The sequence below is a fragment of the Propithecus coquereli genome, unplaced genomic scaffold (assembly GCF_000956105.1).
Source record: "Propithecus coquereli isolate 6110/MARCELLA unplaced genomic scaffold, Pcoq_1.0 Scaffold515, whole genome shotgun sequence".
Classification (NCBI taxonomy): domain Eukaryota; kingdom Metazoa; phylum Chordata; class Mammalia; order Primates; family Indriidae; genus Propithecus; species Propithecus coquereli.
Genome location: NW_012151008.1, coordinates 651,686 through 667,707, shown reverse-complemented (window position 1 = coordinate 667,707; position 16,022 = coordinate 651,686). Strand labels below are relative to the sequence as shown.

The following is a 16,022-nucleotide window of genomic DNA, read 5'->3' as shown; positions in this document are numbered from 1 at the left end:
TAGAATAGGAAGATAACGATAAAATCTGCCTTATGGGGTTGTTATGAGATTAAATAAGCAATTGCATACCAAAGTGCTCAGAACAGTTCCTGGCAAAGAGTAAGGGCTCAATCAGTTGGCTATTATTTTTATTTCCCTCTCTCCCTCTCCACCCCCATTCCAAGCAAGTAAAGCAAATTTATACCAACAGGTTTTTTTTCTCTCTCTGTCCCTCCTTCCCTCCCTGGCTTCCTCCTATCCTCTGTAACTCATCCTATGTAACTGCCTTCAGAGAACACGATCCAACACAGATCCTTTTAGAAAAGCAGGTTTATTGGTCAGGCTGCTCACCAGGACACAGCAACGGGAGAGGTTCCCTAGAGCCCGCAGAAAACTGCATCTGCCCACAACTCAGGCCCCTTCAGCCCATCAGCACCAAGGGACCTTGTCCCACAATCCCCATCCTCCCTCAACTGACATGTCTCCAACCATTCAGAGGAGAGAAGGGAACCCAGAAAAGGAAAAGAAAGGAGAAAAAAAAAAAAGCAAAGCTTTGTATTGTATAAAAGGTTTGTGTCCCCAGGCTCCCTCCCCCACCCCTTAAAACAATTAGCTGCAATTCTAAAAAGCTGAACAAGGAAGATTGGTGGGGGGAGAAGGAGGGAGCCCTCCAGCCCTCCCTTTAGCTGTGACTTGGAGGGAGAGGGTGCCCTTGTTTCTGACAAACTACCTTTAATGGGGAGGAACAGGGGGACTGAAGTGTCCAGAGGAGAACCTGGTCAGTGGCCAACAGACATCAGGCCTCTGGACAGGAAGCAGCACTCCCCTCACCCCCCAAAGACTCAGGAAAGGCACCCCTAAGGACAAGGAACCGTGGATATCTCAGCAAGTTCTGCAGCTCTGTGACACTAGCTCTAGGGAGGGATCTGGAGAAGAAACAGCCTGGAGGAACCAGTGCTGTCCCACCTCCCCTCCAGCTCTCAGCTTGGTGGCCTGGCCATGAGCACGCCCGACCCCTAGCTCCCAGCCAACTGCTACCTCCTTCTGGGACCCTAACTTTCTGGGCTTCAAGGAATAGGCTGCCCTGGGGGGCACCACCCAGACCCCAGTTGAGGGATCGGGTTAGGCTTACCTCTCTTTCCTCCTTGGAGCATCGCGTTCTCACACTATTCTCCCTCCTGCTTCTGAAAATGGTCCTGGTGCCCTCTGAGAACCTGGTAAGACGGGTTTCTCGTGCTGCTAATGAAATTTCTTTCTCTCTTCACCATTTCCACCTTCTCCTGTTTGCCCATTCTCTTTCCCAAAGCCATAGAATGTGCTCCCTGTGTTCCCCATCCCGTCCTTCCCCGGGGCTCCTCTCGGCTCCAGCCTTTCTGGTTGGGACCCTTTGCAGACAGAGCCTGCGCTGGACCCTCATCTGGGCTGAGGGCTCACTCTGCCCTCTGCCCCACTGCCTCAGTTTCCCCCCAAAGCTGCTTTCATGTCCTTCTAGTAGGATTCACTCTTTCCTCTTTGGGTAATTTTGGTTTTGAAGCCCCAGGGGTCAGGATGAAAAGGAAGGGAAGAGCTCCGTGAGCAGGGAGTGAGTGGGGGGGAAACTGAGGGGAAGGAAGCCCCGAAAGGGGGGCCGACTGTGGAATCACAGCAGTTTCCTTCAGGACAACCGGGACGTGGATCACTCCCCTTCCCATTTCCACCCGTACTACGTCCAAACTGGGGCTCTCCACTGTGGGGGCTGCCTCCCTCTCCCGGCTTAACAGCTGCAAGGCTCGGAGGAGTGCTCCTTGAAGGCAGGTGGTTTAAATCTAGAAACATCTCAGCCAGCTGGGGGCTGAGAGAGAATGCGAAAGAGAAAGTTCAGAAAGGGAAAGGAACAGGGTGGGGACGGGGAGAGGCAGGGCCCGCGTCCTGCTCAGTCGCTGTCGCTCTTGTCCACCAGCACGGCGTCCGACTCCTCGGTGATCTCCAGCAGCGTGTGCACGTCGGGGCTGCTCCCGCGCAGCAGGTCGGCGGCCTCGCCGCGCTCGGCGCCCTCGTCGTCGTCGGCGCCCACCTCCACCATCTCGGTGGCCTTCAGCACCTCCACCTCGCCCTCGCGGATCTTCTTGACGTGGAAGGTGAAGGGCGGCACCTTGTACACCGCCGTCTTGGAGCGCGCGTAGACCACGTGGTCGGGCGTGAAGGACTTGCGCAGCTTGTCGCGCGACGTCTTGAGCTTCTCGCGCCGCTCGGCGGGGACCAGGCGCGTGCCCAGCTTGTTCATGCGCTTCTCCAGGGTGTGCCGCGTCTTCTCCAGGTTCTCCTTGGTCTTGAGGCGGGTCTTCTCCAGGTTCTCGCGCGTGCGCACGCGGGTCTTCTCCATCTTCTCCTTGGAGAAGGCCTTCTTAAAGTCGTCCACGCGCCGCAGGCCGCTGCGCTTGATGCGCTCGGCGCGCGACTCCTCGATGACCTCCTCCACCTCCACCGCCTCGTCGGACGACAGCTCGAGCGCCGCCGCGTCCTCCTCCGGCCGCTCGCCCTCGCCCAGCTCGTCGCCCTCCTTCTCGGGCAGCGCCTCCGCCTCCTTCAGCGACTTGCTGACGCTCAGTTTGGCCGGCAGCTTCACTTCGTCCTAAGCGAGACAAGAGCGGACGTGAGAGGGGGCACGGGAGGGACGTGGGGGACGCCGGGCGACCCCAAGTCGGGGTGCTGGCGATCGTGGGGAGGGGAGCGGGGACCCGTGAAATCGGCCTGACTTGTTTGCCGTTGTATCCCCAGCGCCTGGCACAGAGCTGGGCACGTCGTGGGCGCTGGATAAGCGTGTGTTGAATGACGGTACCGACGGCGCGGGGAGGGAACCGAGTTTTGGGTCGGAGATGGGCCTACATTATAATGGAGCTTTGGCTAAATATCTGCAGCCCTGCAACCATGTCCTCGCGCTCTCTACCCACCCCTCAGATCGTGTTAGACCGCCGCGGCCTCGGGGAACACGGCTTAACCTTGGAAGTGGGCGGAGCGCCCTCTGGTGCCCTAAGTCGCACACTGCCGGAGCCAGGCCAAAAAGCAAGCGGCGGGAGTGCGTGTAGGTTGAGTAGGGGTAGGATGTGAGCGCACAGCCAATGTCAGGAGGCCGCCAAGTAGAGTGGCTTGAAGGTAAAGAAAAGGGGGTGCGTTTTCCAGACTCAAGCCATTTAAGAACCAGCCTCAGAGAAGGAGAGCTGTGGCTCATGCCCCACCCCTGTTGTTGCTTGACCTCCTCATGCTGTTTGACCCCACTGTGGTCACCACCCCCACCCCATGTAGAAATTGATGTAGGAAAGAGGAAGAAGCTGGCTAGAAGCCAACGACGTTTTCTCCCCAGTCTGGACATTTCTTCTGGTTCTGACTTCCGTGCCTTGGAATAGAAATGAGGGATTACTTTTCTATTCTTGTTTTTTTTCCCAGGCCCGAGGTCAAGGGTCCAGGAATAGGAAGGTGGTCCCAGATTCCCAATGATCCTGGAGCTCACAGCCACCTCTTCACGTCTCCGTCTTCCCCTTAGAGGACCTAGCTCCAGCACTGTTTTCCATTCTGGGAAGATATTCCAAGGTCTTGACTCTGGACCAACATTTCAGAATCTCAAGATCACCCCCTCCCCCACCCCACCTCATCAGAAGGTAGGGGAGGCTAAGACAAAGGGGCATAACCCAAAATGTCAACAGGATCTCCTCCTTGGCCCAGCCTCTCTTTAGGGACTTCAGAATCAGAGAGAGTAGTTTTTCAAAGGGGTTTTCTGAAGATCCTTTCCCAGAATTTTAAGAAAATCCCATCTCCTGAGAAAATGAGACATTAACTAATCTCTCTCATAGACACGCACACACAGAAATACAAATACGCACACACCCCTATACATAGGCCACTCAGTATCTCTGCACCACCTGCTACAGAAATTCCCTCCCCAACCCCCAGCCTCTTTCCTCTTCCCTCCCATCCACATCCCCCCAGAGTTTCCTGGTTTACACTGAAAACTAGGAACACCCGCTCCCAACTTCCTTCCCTCCCTGTCAATAGCATTAGCAGGGACAAAGAAAGAATGTGGCTCCACCTCTTCTCCCAATTGGGCACCAGCTCTGCTGGGCAGCAAGCCACCTCCAGCTCTCTATTACCCTACTACACCTCCCAGCAGGCAAGGTGACTTGGGCACAGGGCATGCTGGGACTTGTAGTCCCCACCTGCCATGGGTGGTTTAGTGGTATCATGGACATCTTAGGGCATTCTGTTCATCCCTCTGCCTCTTATCATTCACCAAGGCATTGAAGGGTGTTTTTCTTGTTCTGCGTGTAGGAGGGTCCCACCCTCTCTTAGCAGTCCCTCCAATTTCCAGGCATACCCTTTGGGTCTCCTGCAATCACCCTCTCCCTGCCTGCTACTGGAGCTGACTTACATATTTTAGGATCTCTAGGTTCTAAACTCTCCACTACTTCTTCATCTATCTCCACCCAGAATTTACCTGCAGCCCCAGTATAAAAAAAAAAATTCAGTTCTGATCTTGCCTTCATAGCCTCCCAAACCAAAAACCCACCCACACTCCACCAAAGGGTGGAGGAGAGCCCCTCCTTTCACTAAGCTCAGACAATGTGCATGGGCTAGGGAGGGATTAAGGCTGACAGGCAGGGAATAGTCAGGAAACAGCCCCAGCTGCTGGAAAACAAATCCACATTGTCTCCCTGCCCTATCCCCAGCATCCTCCATTCTCTACCCACCCACCCCTGCTCTACCCCTACCCCTAAAGGCTGAGCTAGCTGTTTTTTCTGGCATCTGGCTTCCTAGATAAAGGTCTTTGGCAGCTGAGCTTAGAAGTGAACGTGGGGCTGGGGAGAGAGCCGCAGAGAGAGCTGCAGATGTCCTGCTTGTAGCCAATCCCATCTTCCTAATGCCTGAGGAAAGGTCTTAAGCTGCAACATCAGGGAGGAATCCCAATGAAGGGAGGTTTATTCCTGGATTTGGGAGAGTCTCCCCAGACCAGAAAGGTACCTGGACATAACCCCATTCATTGTAGGCTTCCCCTAGAGTGATGGCTTATACCAGAGGAGCTGCCTTCCTGGTGGAAGGTCAGGGGATAGGAGAAGAAACACCTGACCTGAATCCCCAGACAATGTCCCGGAGGCAGGCTCTGGAGAGGGTATATATACTACCATTAGCCTTTTCCCTCCGTTAATGGAGATCTCTTTTCTCCTCCTTTCCAAGCCAGGTTTCCCCCATGACTCATGCTCTTGGAGTGCTGTCTTGGACCCACCCAGTCTGCCTGTTGCTACAACCACCAACATGATCCAAAAGCACCTCCCCCCACCCTGGGCACACAGGCCAAGCACGTTTGTCCCACCCCTACTTCTCTGGCAGACCTCCTAAGCCAAAGGAGGGGCCTCAGGGGATGGCAGAGACGGAGGGCTGTTTGTTCTGCTTTCCCGTTTTTTATTAAACAAAACTACCACTCCCAACAGGCTTGGTTTCCAGAGTTACCTTTAATGACCAGGTCTGAACAAAAACATGCACAGCTCGCCCTGCCCCTTACCAAGCACACACAACCCCCACCCCAGGAAGGCCCTAGACCTAGATGGACTCAGAGGAGCCCCACCACCCACTCCACCCCCCAACTCTGCTGTCTAAACTTAAGATCTTCTGGCTTAGGGAGATTTTTTAAATAAGATTATAATTTAACTGAGCACCTACTATGCACCCGGCCCATGGCCAGGCACTTCACATTTGTTCGGGAGAAGGGACAGGTGCCACGTGGATCTGAGTAGGAGCCTCTCCTGACTTAGAGCTAATAAGCACTGTCCCCAACCACTGCCTGGGAACGACCAGAGAAGACATTGGAGAGGTATCTCAGAGCCCAGGGTCTGCTTAGAGAGTCTGTTAGAAAAGGATGCAGAAGGGAGAGAGGTGAAGGTGAGAAAAGTCTTAAAAACTCAGGGCCTCCACTTTAGGTTGCCATGACAAGGAGATGACAGACACCAAAGGCAGAAGGGTCCTTCCCTTCTCCTATAACATGCATTCTTGACTGGGGTGATATTGCCTTCATAAGGGCAAAAATTGATATCACAATGGTTCACGGTGCTCCAAAGAGCCACAGCACATAAACAGATACACAATATGTCTGCTGTACTAAAATTTCATGGGAGAGGTGGACAATTAGGTTAAAAATATCTAAAAAGGCTTCTTAGGGGGATGAGCGTGGAAAAAAATGTTGAGAAACACTATGCTATAGTGAGACCCAAGGATCCAAGCCAGAGCCAGCTAAAATGTCCCCTTTTCTGGCCTCTCTGAGTTGGCAGCTTTTGGGTGCCCTGCCCAGGGCAGGCTCTGGCAAACATAAGGGATCTCTTTGCGAAACATTTTCTAAAAGAACTGGAAAAAATAAGTGTAAATGTTTTCCTCGGCTACAGGGAGGGGGCAGAGAGGGCACAGAACAGACCCCAGGCTTCATGAGGGCCCTCTCCAAGGAGGCCTGGAGCCAAGCTGGCTTGTCCCCCAGGACGTGGAGGCAGGGGAAGGGAAGAACTAGCAGCCATGCGCAGTTTCATGCAGTGCAGCCTGTGGGTGCAGCTCCACTAGGACGTTGTGAGCACCTACTATTAAAACAGAAACTAAGAGGTAAGGGAGGGCCTTTCCCCACTGCACACACCACTTTTGCCTTAACCGTGCATAACGCAAGAGTGTTTCCACGATACCCACACCCAACCAGAGGGATGGTGGCCGTCCCGGCACTGACCACCACCAAGCAGCGGGCTGATGGTGGATCAGAGTGACACTCCACATCCACAGCCCCATGGGACCCAGGGGACCCTAAATGTTCCCACCGGCTGTCGGCTCCTCTGGGGTGGGCAGGGGCCCCAGCTCTGGGTAATAGGGCAGTGTCCTAGGCATCTGGTCAAAAGGTGGGGGCTCAGGCACTGCCTCAGGCTTCGGGTCAAAGGGCTCAGTCTCAGGCAGAAGGTCAAAAGGCACGATCTTGGGTGTGGCCAGGTCAGAGGGTGCATTCGGCTTCTTCTTGGGCTAAGATGAGGAAAAGGGGTTTAAATGGGGCTTGGGATGGGTACGGACGGGGTTGAGAGAAAGAGGCCTTGGTGGCATGCAGAGCAGGGGCCGGTGAGTAGGGAGGGGACACATGTCTTCTCACCTGGGCCTTGGGGCGGAAAGAGGTGGGGCAAACCCAAGCCTATGAATTAATAAACACAACTTCAACTGAACGCCTCCATTCCTCCCTCTAGAATCATCCCCAGTCCCATCCTTGGCCTGGCACCTTCTACCCTTACCCAGCCGTGGTGGTGGGGTGGGCATGGCTACTGGGGAGCTAGAATGGTGGGGGAAAGAGGCTGCTGGGGATTGACAAGGGGTTTTCTGAGAGGCCAGTTGTTGGACTATAACAGGGGAGGCTCAGCTGTGTAAAAGAGAAGGTGCATGACTCTGTCATCAGAGCCAGAGGCTGCTAATCCCAGTTCTCGTTATTCCTTGGGCCGGGTGGCCTCTGGGTGCCGCCCCGGATAAGCAGAGGGAGAGGCACGGAAGAGGGACATCCTGGCTATTTCCCTTTAGCCATGTCCCCGCCTCCTGCCTCCCTTGTTCCCCATCCCCCACACCCGCCCCCCCATGGCTTGGGATATCAGATACTGAAATGCACAGAGAAATCAGGATCCCAAACCAAGCTATGTTTGTGACAGATGGGCCTAAGTCCTGGGCACCCTGCTGCAGCTCCCAGTGCTGCCTCCTCAGGGGCTGAGTTGCCACTCTTGCTTCGGGCAATCAGAAGTCAGGAGAGAGGGACAGTCAGGGGCACTACCAGACTCAGCAACAGCAGTGTTCAGCAAAGCCTGTAGTCACAAAAGACCAAAGCAGCAGGTCCCCACCTACCTCGAAGGTCGCAGGGAGGAGTTGGGAGCGGCAGAGAGGCCAAGGAGAAAGGGAACCAAAATGGCCCTCTCCTAGGCAGACGCAGAGTCCACACCGGGGCACACCATGGCTGGTCAGGGGCTCCACGCCACCCACCCTGCACCCCTCCCCTCCCACTGCCACTGGGCCAGGTGACCACACATTGCCTCGACTTCAGCACTCATGAGGCTGAGCAGCTAACAGCCACCAATGTTGGCCACACGTAGCCAACACTGCACACGTACCTAAACGCACACAAAGCAACCCCAGTGCCGGGACTGTGCAACTAACTCCCACAGAAAATAAAGGAGGCAGAACTAACCCTGATTTCTGCTGCAGAGCTGGAGAACAGAAGGAATGGGTGGGGAGCAGTGAGTGTGGCAGAAGGGACACACCTGGGTTCTGGCCCCAGCTTTGACTCCCCATCAGTTGAGTGACAAAAGGTTAGTGACTTCCCCTTTCTGAGCCCAGCTTCCCCAAGCTCCAAAATGAAAGACATGGAGATGATCTTCAACTTCTTTAAGGTATCTTCCAGTTTAAAAGGTCTACGACATCAAAATGATGAAATATTCACAATGGTATGGTTCCAAAAATGGCACAAGCTGGCTGGGTGTGGTGGCTCAGGCCTGTAATCCTAGCACTCTGGGAGGCGGAGGCAAGAGGATTGCTTGAGCTCAGGAGTTTGAGACCAGCCTGAGCAAGAGCAAGACCCCATCTCTACTAAAAACAGAAAAATTAGCCAGGCATCATGATGCATGCCTGTAGTCCCTAGTCCCAGCTACTCAGGAGGCTAAGGCAGGAGGATCGCTTGAGCCCAGGAGTTTGAGGTTGCTGTGAGCTAGGCTGACGCCACAGCACTCTAGCCCGGGCGACAGAGTGAGACTCTGTCTCAAAAACAAAACCAAAAAACCAAAATAAAATAAAATGGCACAAGCCACTGCTCATCTTTTAGACTGGTTGCTTAGAAATAATATTCCCTCCCCTCTTGCCATCAGTTGTCCACTGTGTGCCATCTCCTCACCTTTTTGACTTTGGCCTTTACAACAGTCAGATTTTACTTTAAAAAAAAAAAAAAAAGGAGAGGCCAGGCACCCTGGCTCATGCCTGTAATCCTTGCATTCTGGGAGGCTGAGGCGGGAGGATTGCTTGAGGCCAGGAGTTTGAGGTTGCTGTGAGCTAAGATGACACCACTCTGCACTCTAGCCTAGGTGACAGAGCTAGATTCTATCTCAAAAAAAAAAAAAACAAAAAACAAAGGAGCAGGGGGGTAGTGGTGATCTCCTTTAGTTTTGGGAATACTCCTCAAAATACCCTCCCCTGCTTTGGACCTGGTGACCAGGAAAAACAAGCCAAACTCAGCTGTTTGGAGGAAGGGTGTGGTATACATGCTCTCCATGGTGACTAGGATTAAAAGGTGAAAGGGAGCAGCACCCCAAGTTGGGAATATTTTTGGACAAAAATTTGGGGTTTTCTGGAGAAAGGTAGTAGCCTTGATCTGCCTTGAATCCAGGAAGCAGTTATAGGTTGGGTTAGGATTTGGGGAGGAGAAGCCAGCAGGCCCTCATTTCAGCCCCGGTGCGCTCCCTTTTAATGCCACGAGACCCCTAATCCCTTAAATGCTTCCTGGTCCTATCCCCATGCACTCAGAGCAGGTTTGATGGGTCTTAGTGGTTGGTCATGTACAGGTCACCAATTTTACCTCCTCAAATCTGCTCCAGAGGCCAGGCGCGGTGGCTCACACCTGTAATCCTAGCGATCTGGGAGGCTGAGGCAAGAGGATCGCTTGAGCCCGAGAGTTTGAGGTTGCTGTGAGCTACAATGACACCACTGCACTCTATCCAGGGCGACAAAGTAAGACTCTGTCTCAAAAAACTGCTCCAGAAAAACATTTATAGTCATGCACTACATTGTCAACATTTTGGTCAATGACAGACCACGTATACGATGGTGGTCCCATAAGATTATAATGGAGCTAAAGAATTCCTATCCCCTAGTGACATTGCAGCTGTCATAATGTCATATCGCAACACATTACCCACGTGTTTGTGGTGATGCTGGTGTAAACAAACCTGTAGTGCTGGGAGTCATATAAAAGCGCAACACATACAGTTACGTAGAGTACATGATACTTGATAATGATAATAAAGGACTATGTCACTAGTTTATGTATTTACTATAGCATAGTTTTTCTTGATATTGTAGAATGTACGACTCCCCCTACTCATAAAAAACAAAACAGTTAACTATAAAACAGCCTCAGGCAGGTCCTTCAGGAGGTATTCCAGAAGAAGTCATTGTTATCATAGGAGATGACAGCTCCGTGCGTGTTGTTAACCCTAAAGACCTTCCAGTGGGACAAGATGTAGAGGTGGACGACACGAATATTGATGATCCTGACCCTGTGTAGGCCTAGGCTAATGTGTGTGTTTGTGTCTTAGTTTTTCACAAAAAAAGTTTAAAAAGTAACTTTTTAAAGGCTGGGCTTGGTGGCACAGGCTTGTAATCTCAGCTACTCAGGAGGTGGAGGTGGGAGGATTGCTTGAGCCCAGCAGGCTGCAGTGAGCTATGACTGTGCCACCACACTGCAGCCTGGGTGACAGAGCAAGACCCCCATCTCTTAAAAAGAAAAAAAAAAGTTTAAAAATGTTAAAGTTTATAAAGTAAAAAAGTTACAGTAAGCTAAGGTTAACTTATGTTAAGTGTACAGAATATATAAAATCTACACGAGCAAACAGTAATGTCCTAGGCCTTCACGTTCACTCACCACTCACTGACTCATCCAGAGCAACTTCCAGTACTGCAAGCCCCATTCATGGTAAGTGCCCTATACAGGTGTACTTTTTAAAAAATCTTTTACACTGTATTTTTACTATATCCTTTCTATGTTTAGATATGCGTAGACACACAAATACCACTGAGTTACAATTGCCTGCAGTGTTCGGTACAGGAACATGCTGTACAGGTAGATTTGCAGCCTACGAGTAGTAGGCTATACCGTGTAGCCTAGATGTGTAGTAGGCTGTACTATCTACGTTGTGCAAGTACACTCTATGATGTTCATACAATGACGAAATTGCCTGATGACACATTTCTCAGAACGTATCCCAGTCATTATGCGATGCATGACTGTATTTCCATTTTATAGCTCTCCCGCCATTTCTGGATTCTAAGAGAACTCTAATAATATCCCATTGTTGCCTGGGAGAATTAGCTCTTTAACAATCATAGTTCTACCTGTTTGCATGGTGTTTTAGAGCAACTGCCTCCATACCCACAACGGGGCCTGATCTTCCCACACCCCTCAGTCTACTGACTCCTATTACTAGTAGAATTCACTTCTCTCACTCACAAGCTGTTGTCTAGCTAAGTGTCGCCTGATAGGATGCGATGCCAAACTGCTAGTTTTTGTTTGGGAGACAGGGAGGGAAATGCCAGAGAAGGGCAGCAATGACTCGGAAATAAGATCAAAATGAGAGCTCTGATAAACCAGGGGTGGGAGGTGCTGAATTTCTTGTGTGTGTACATGCACACGCATGTGTGCAGGGGGGTTCAATGCGAACTTAACCTGTGAAATCATTATGTCTAGCAGTTCCTCGACTCTGGGGTGGCGCCACACAAGGGATTCCCTCCTTTTCCCAGGAATAGAGTGTGGGAGACCAGATGACTTTATCCCACACCTGGGGCCTTCCTGTCCCCTGGTGCTTTCCACCCCACCATTGCCACGTCACCACCTCCCACATCTGCAATAGGGAATCCAGCATTCCCTGCCCCCTTCGCCTCCAAAGAACTCACACCATCCAGGAGCCCCTTCTCCAGATCTCTCTCTCTCTTTGCCTGGCCACCCAAGCATCCCACCCACCCCCAGCTGAACTCTTCCATAAATGCTGCTGCCCCCAATCTTCCCTATTAGGTCTGCCAAGGCACAGAGCTATTTTTATCTCATTCTCTTCTCTGGCCTGCAGACCTCAGAGAGGAGTGGCCTCTGCTTTCCTCCAGCAGCTGAGTCCCCATCCCTCATCCCCACCTGGAACATCTGCTTTACAGCTCAGGAAGTTCTGCTTCCCCTGAGCCTCACCCAGTTGCTGGAATCTTTTCCTTACTTCTGAGTTCCTCCCCAGGGTTGGGACCATTTTAGTTCTTAGTTATTTCCCCCTGTAGCTTCGGGACTCAGTTTGAGCCATTCTTGCTACCTCAACTCTCAGCCCACCACTGGTCTTGGTTTAGTACAGATGCAGTAGCAGCCACCCTGGGATTAGAACTCACCCCCTGCCCCGCGCGCGTGCGCACACACACACACACACACACACACACACACACACACACACACTATATAGACACATCCCTGGGAGATGCCATTGGCCTCTGCAGAGAAGTCTTTCTCCCTCCATACCTGTCCTCCCAGAATCTCCACCTTTGGCATAGGGAGGTTTACCTTGAGGCGGAGAACTTTCCTGGGTTCTATGGCCTGGGACGTTTAAAGTGAGAAGGGTCACATATACAAGCTTTTTATGGTGGCCTTATACCACACCAGGCTCTGGAGAAAATACAGAGCTGGCTTGCTGTCCCTGGACCAAGTGGAGCGTGGTCCCCAGAACAAGTTGGGAGTGGTGGCTCATGCCTATAATCCCAGCACTTTCAGAGGCTGAGGCCGGAGGGTTGCTTGAGGCCAGGAGTTTGAGACCAGCCTGAGCAACATAGCAAGACCCTGTCTCTACAAAAAAATTTGAAAAACTAGCCAGGCGTGGTGGTGTGCGCCTGCAGTCCAAGCTACTCAGGAGGCTGAGGCAGGAGGATTGCTTGAGCCCAGGAGTTGGAGGTTGCAGTGAGCTGTGATCATACCACTTGAAGCTCCAGCCTAGGCAACACAGTGAGAAAGCTCCAATCTGGGTGACAGAGTGAGACCCTCTCTCAAAAACAAACAAAAAACAAAACAGCCCTTTTTGTGCCCTTCCTTTTGCTCTCCCTTTGCTGCGACAATGGGTCGGGTAGTCATCTGTGGCGTACCTATCGTGCTATGTAAACCTATATCTTGCTCTTGCCCTATAATCCTATCTCTCTCTCCTCAATAAACCTCATTTTTGTGCTTCCCTTAAAACAAAACAATAAAACACCTCACAAGTCCCCCTCTCATCCTCTAATCCTGCTTCCTCGGAGCAGTTAGATAAACTGAAACAGCTCTGGGCAAACATTTTCTACCCAAATAGTGCTGCAAGTGGGGGAAGCAAAGCTTTTCAAAGGCTAAGTAAACGTCTCTTGGGTAAAGGCGGGGAGGGGCACAAGTGCCATTTCTGCCCCTGTCCCACCACCACCTCCTCCACAGGTACCAGCTCACCCACCTCTCTGTTTCTACTCTCCCCAGACTGCATCTCTCTTAATTCTTCCCAGAGAAACCAAGCAAGGACCTCACCTCATCCCACATGGTCACTCAGAACCCAGCTGGTACCAGGGTCAGTGGAATCACAGCTCCCTGACAGGGGTCTTCTCACGTGTGGGAAAGCTAGCCTTCTTCCCCTGCCCCGCTCCCCCATTCCCTTCAGTAGGAAGAGGTAGGGGACGAGGGAGCACAGACCGACCCTGCCAGCCCCATGATCCCGCCTCCCGGGGTAGGAGCATCTACCAGGCTTTTGGGAAACAGGGAGGAGGCAGGGCTGGGGACAGTCCCGTCCAGCCCAAGATCACCAAGCCCTCAGTCCAGACTCATCCCTGTTGGGACTGGGGAGGGGAAGTGGAGAGGAGCAGCAACACTGAGACTCCCAGGTTTATTTGGGGTTAGCATACAAAAACTCCATTTTTACCCAGGCAGGAGGAATGGGGAGAGGTGCAAAGAAAGCAACAAGCCCGAGGCGCGCCAGCCTCCTCCCCTGCTGCTCCTGGCTCCCGCCCCCGCAGGCATGCGGGGTGATTCACCGCGCCCAGACCGCGGAACCCCGCGGGGGCTGTGCGCCCGCCCTCCGCCAGCCCCCGGCGCACTCCTTACGCCCACCCTTCCCCGCCCGCTTCCAGGAGGCCGAGGAGCCGGCGCGCAGAGGGCTAGCGTGTGCTCAGGGGCCTGAAAGCGCCTGGAGGCCACGGTCACGCCGCAGCCAGGGGACGGGGGCGGGCAGCGGAGGCTGATGCGGGGGCGTGGGGTCCGGGGAGGGGGCTGGCGGTCGCGTCCCTCGCCTGGCGCAGCCCCCTTGGGTGCGTGCCTGAGCCCTGAATCACCCGCTATATCGGGCCGGCAGGCGCGGAGGCCCTAGGCCCGGGCCCCGCCGCCAGTGTCCGCTTACAGCGGGCCCCAACGGCCGCCAGGGACCCCTGGCTGTCGCAGAAACTTCCCCCAAGTAGAAAGATATTTGACAGAGGCAAGTTGGGAGCGGTCTGCGAGGGGCAGCGTCCCCGAGTGCAGCCCCCTAACTCGGTTCTGCTACAAGTTTGAGATCCGAGGGACGGGGCTGGGTGGGGAGGCGCAGAGTGCAGAGCGCGCCCTTCTGCACGCCCAAGAGTCCGCCGCTCCCCCCGGCCCAGCCCAGCCCAGCCGCGCTCGCCGGAAGGAGGGTGGATCTCTAGAGCGCCCAGGCCAGGCTGGCGGGAGAGCCGTGCGGCGGGCAGGTCTCCTCACCCCAAACCCCAGGCGGGGGACGCGGGCCGGCCGCAGGGGCTCTGGGTGCGGTCTGCCCCGCGGGCTCACCTGGTAGATCATGACTTTGAAGTTGCGGCGCCGCAGCAGCTCGGCCTCATTGACCTCCAGCTTCTTGATCTGGCCGGCCTGGCGCTCCAGGCTGCCGCGCACGGTCTTCACGTTGACGCTGACCTTGCGCACCTTTTCTAGCAACTTGCTCACTGTGTTACTCGTGGTGGCGTGTGCCTTGCTCAGCTTGCTCAGCTCGCCCTGGATGCTCTGCACGGCGCCCTCCATCTCTGCCTGCCGCTCCTCCAGCTGGGCTTGGGTCAGCTGGATCTGGTCGACGGCACCGATGATTTTGTCTAGAAGACTCAGCACCAACACGCCATTCACCTGGTCCGACTTGATCAGCTCCTCAGAGCCGGCCCCGGACGGCTCCTCCGCTGCCGGCGCCCCCACGGGGGAGGGCTCCGGGCCCTCGGGGTCGGGGTACCCGGGCAGCGGCCGCTCGACGATGTGGAGCGTGACGTCCTCCATGGCTACCCGGAGCCGTGCGGGGCCGGCCGGGTGGAGCTGGAGCCGGAGCGGGAGACCTGGAGAGAAGGAGGAGCGGGAAGGGGAGAGCGATCAAGAGCAGAGGAAACTCGAGCCACGTCCGTGCGCACCGGGACTGCGGCCAGAACTGTGGGGCGGGGGATCTGTGCGCGCCCCGGCTCCCGGGCCAAACCCTGGAGTCTCGTCGCGCATTGGCTGGCCCCATCCCAGAAAGGGAGGGACCGGGGCAGAATGGGAGACCAACGAGGGGGAGCAGCGGAGGGGGACCCGAAAGCCGAGCGCCCCACCCTTCCCAGGATGGTTGGAATAGTTGGAGCGGGAGACCAGGGCCTCCGCTGGCAGCGCAGGCAGCTGGAGCGGGCTGGGGCGGAGGAATGTGAGTTGAGGAAGGGAATCAGGTCTTAAGTGTGTTGCGCTCCTGTTCCCTTTTTCCCTCTCCCGTTTTTTGCTCATCCGCAAACCGACTTGATCTTAAAGCCTTTTAAGATATACAGCTGGGAGTTGGGTGGACCATGAGACCCTGAAAGTATAGGCAAAACATTGCATTTGCCTGTGCCTAGTTTTCGAGCGCAAAGGGATCCCTGACGTCTACGATCTTTTCGACCGCCAAGTTACCAACCCACTGTTCTAAAGGCTGGAGGGGCTGTTTGCGGAAGGGAAGGAAAAGTTAGGATCAAGTCGGTGCTGAGGGTCTGCGAAGCTCCTCTAGATTCCTCTTAGAATGGTCCTAACAGAGTAAGATTAAGATGGGCAATAAAACAAGTAAAACCCCTTTTTGCCCCACCTTTAAAAGTCACCTTTCCCCGTGCTACCCGCTCCCCACCGAGGTCTCGCTGACACCAGTCTCAGAGAGCAGGGTCTCAGTCCATTCATCTCTCTAGATCCCAGAGACCAGCGCTAAACAATCAGAGATCGCTGATTCCCACCTCCTCGTTTGACAGGCAGGGAAAGGTGGGCCTGGGGAAGGCAGGTGACTTGCCAGAGCTGACTCGCAGGT

At 54.1% G+C, this 16,022-nt stretch overlaps 1 protein-coding gene across 1 annotated transcript; it reads right to left on the bottom strand.

Moving 5' to 3' along the window:
• Nucleotides 1–291: 291 nt before the first annotated feature.
• On the bottom strand, nucleotides 292–15,212 carry PTRF (polymerase I and transcript release factor). Its single transcript, XM_012656707.1, has 2 exons — nucleotides 14,537–15,212; nucleotides 292–2,590 (listed from the first exon to the last, which is right to left on the bottom strand). Exons 1-2 carry the CDS (start codon nucleotides 15,005–15,007, stop codon nucleotides 1,892–1,894), a joined length of 1,170 nt encoding a protein of 389 aa, XP_012512161.1. The 5' UTR covers nucleotides 15,008–15,212; the 3' UTR covers nucleotides 292–1,891.
• Nucleotides 15,213–16,022: the final 810 nt, after the last annotated feature.

Bases quoted from the DNA above. Each gene is read 5' to 3' on its own strand.
- PTRF (XM_012656707.1), bottom strand. From the start codon at position 15,007: ATGGAGGACGTCACGCTCCACATCGTCGAGCGGCCGCTGCCCGGGTAC. The intron at 2,591-14,536 runs GTGAGCCCGCGG...TGTCTCGCTTAG, and splicing joins TCAAAGTCATGATCTACCAG to GACGAAGTGAAGCTGCCGGC.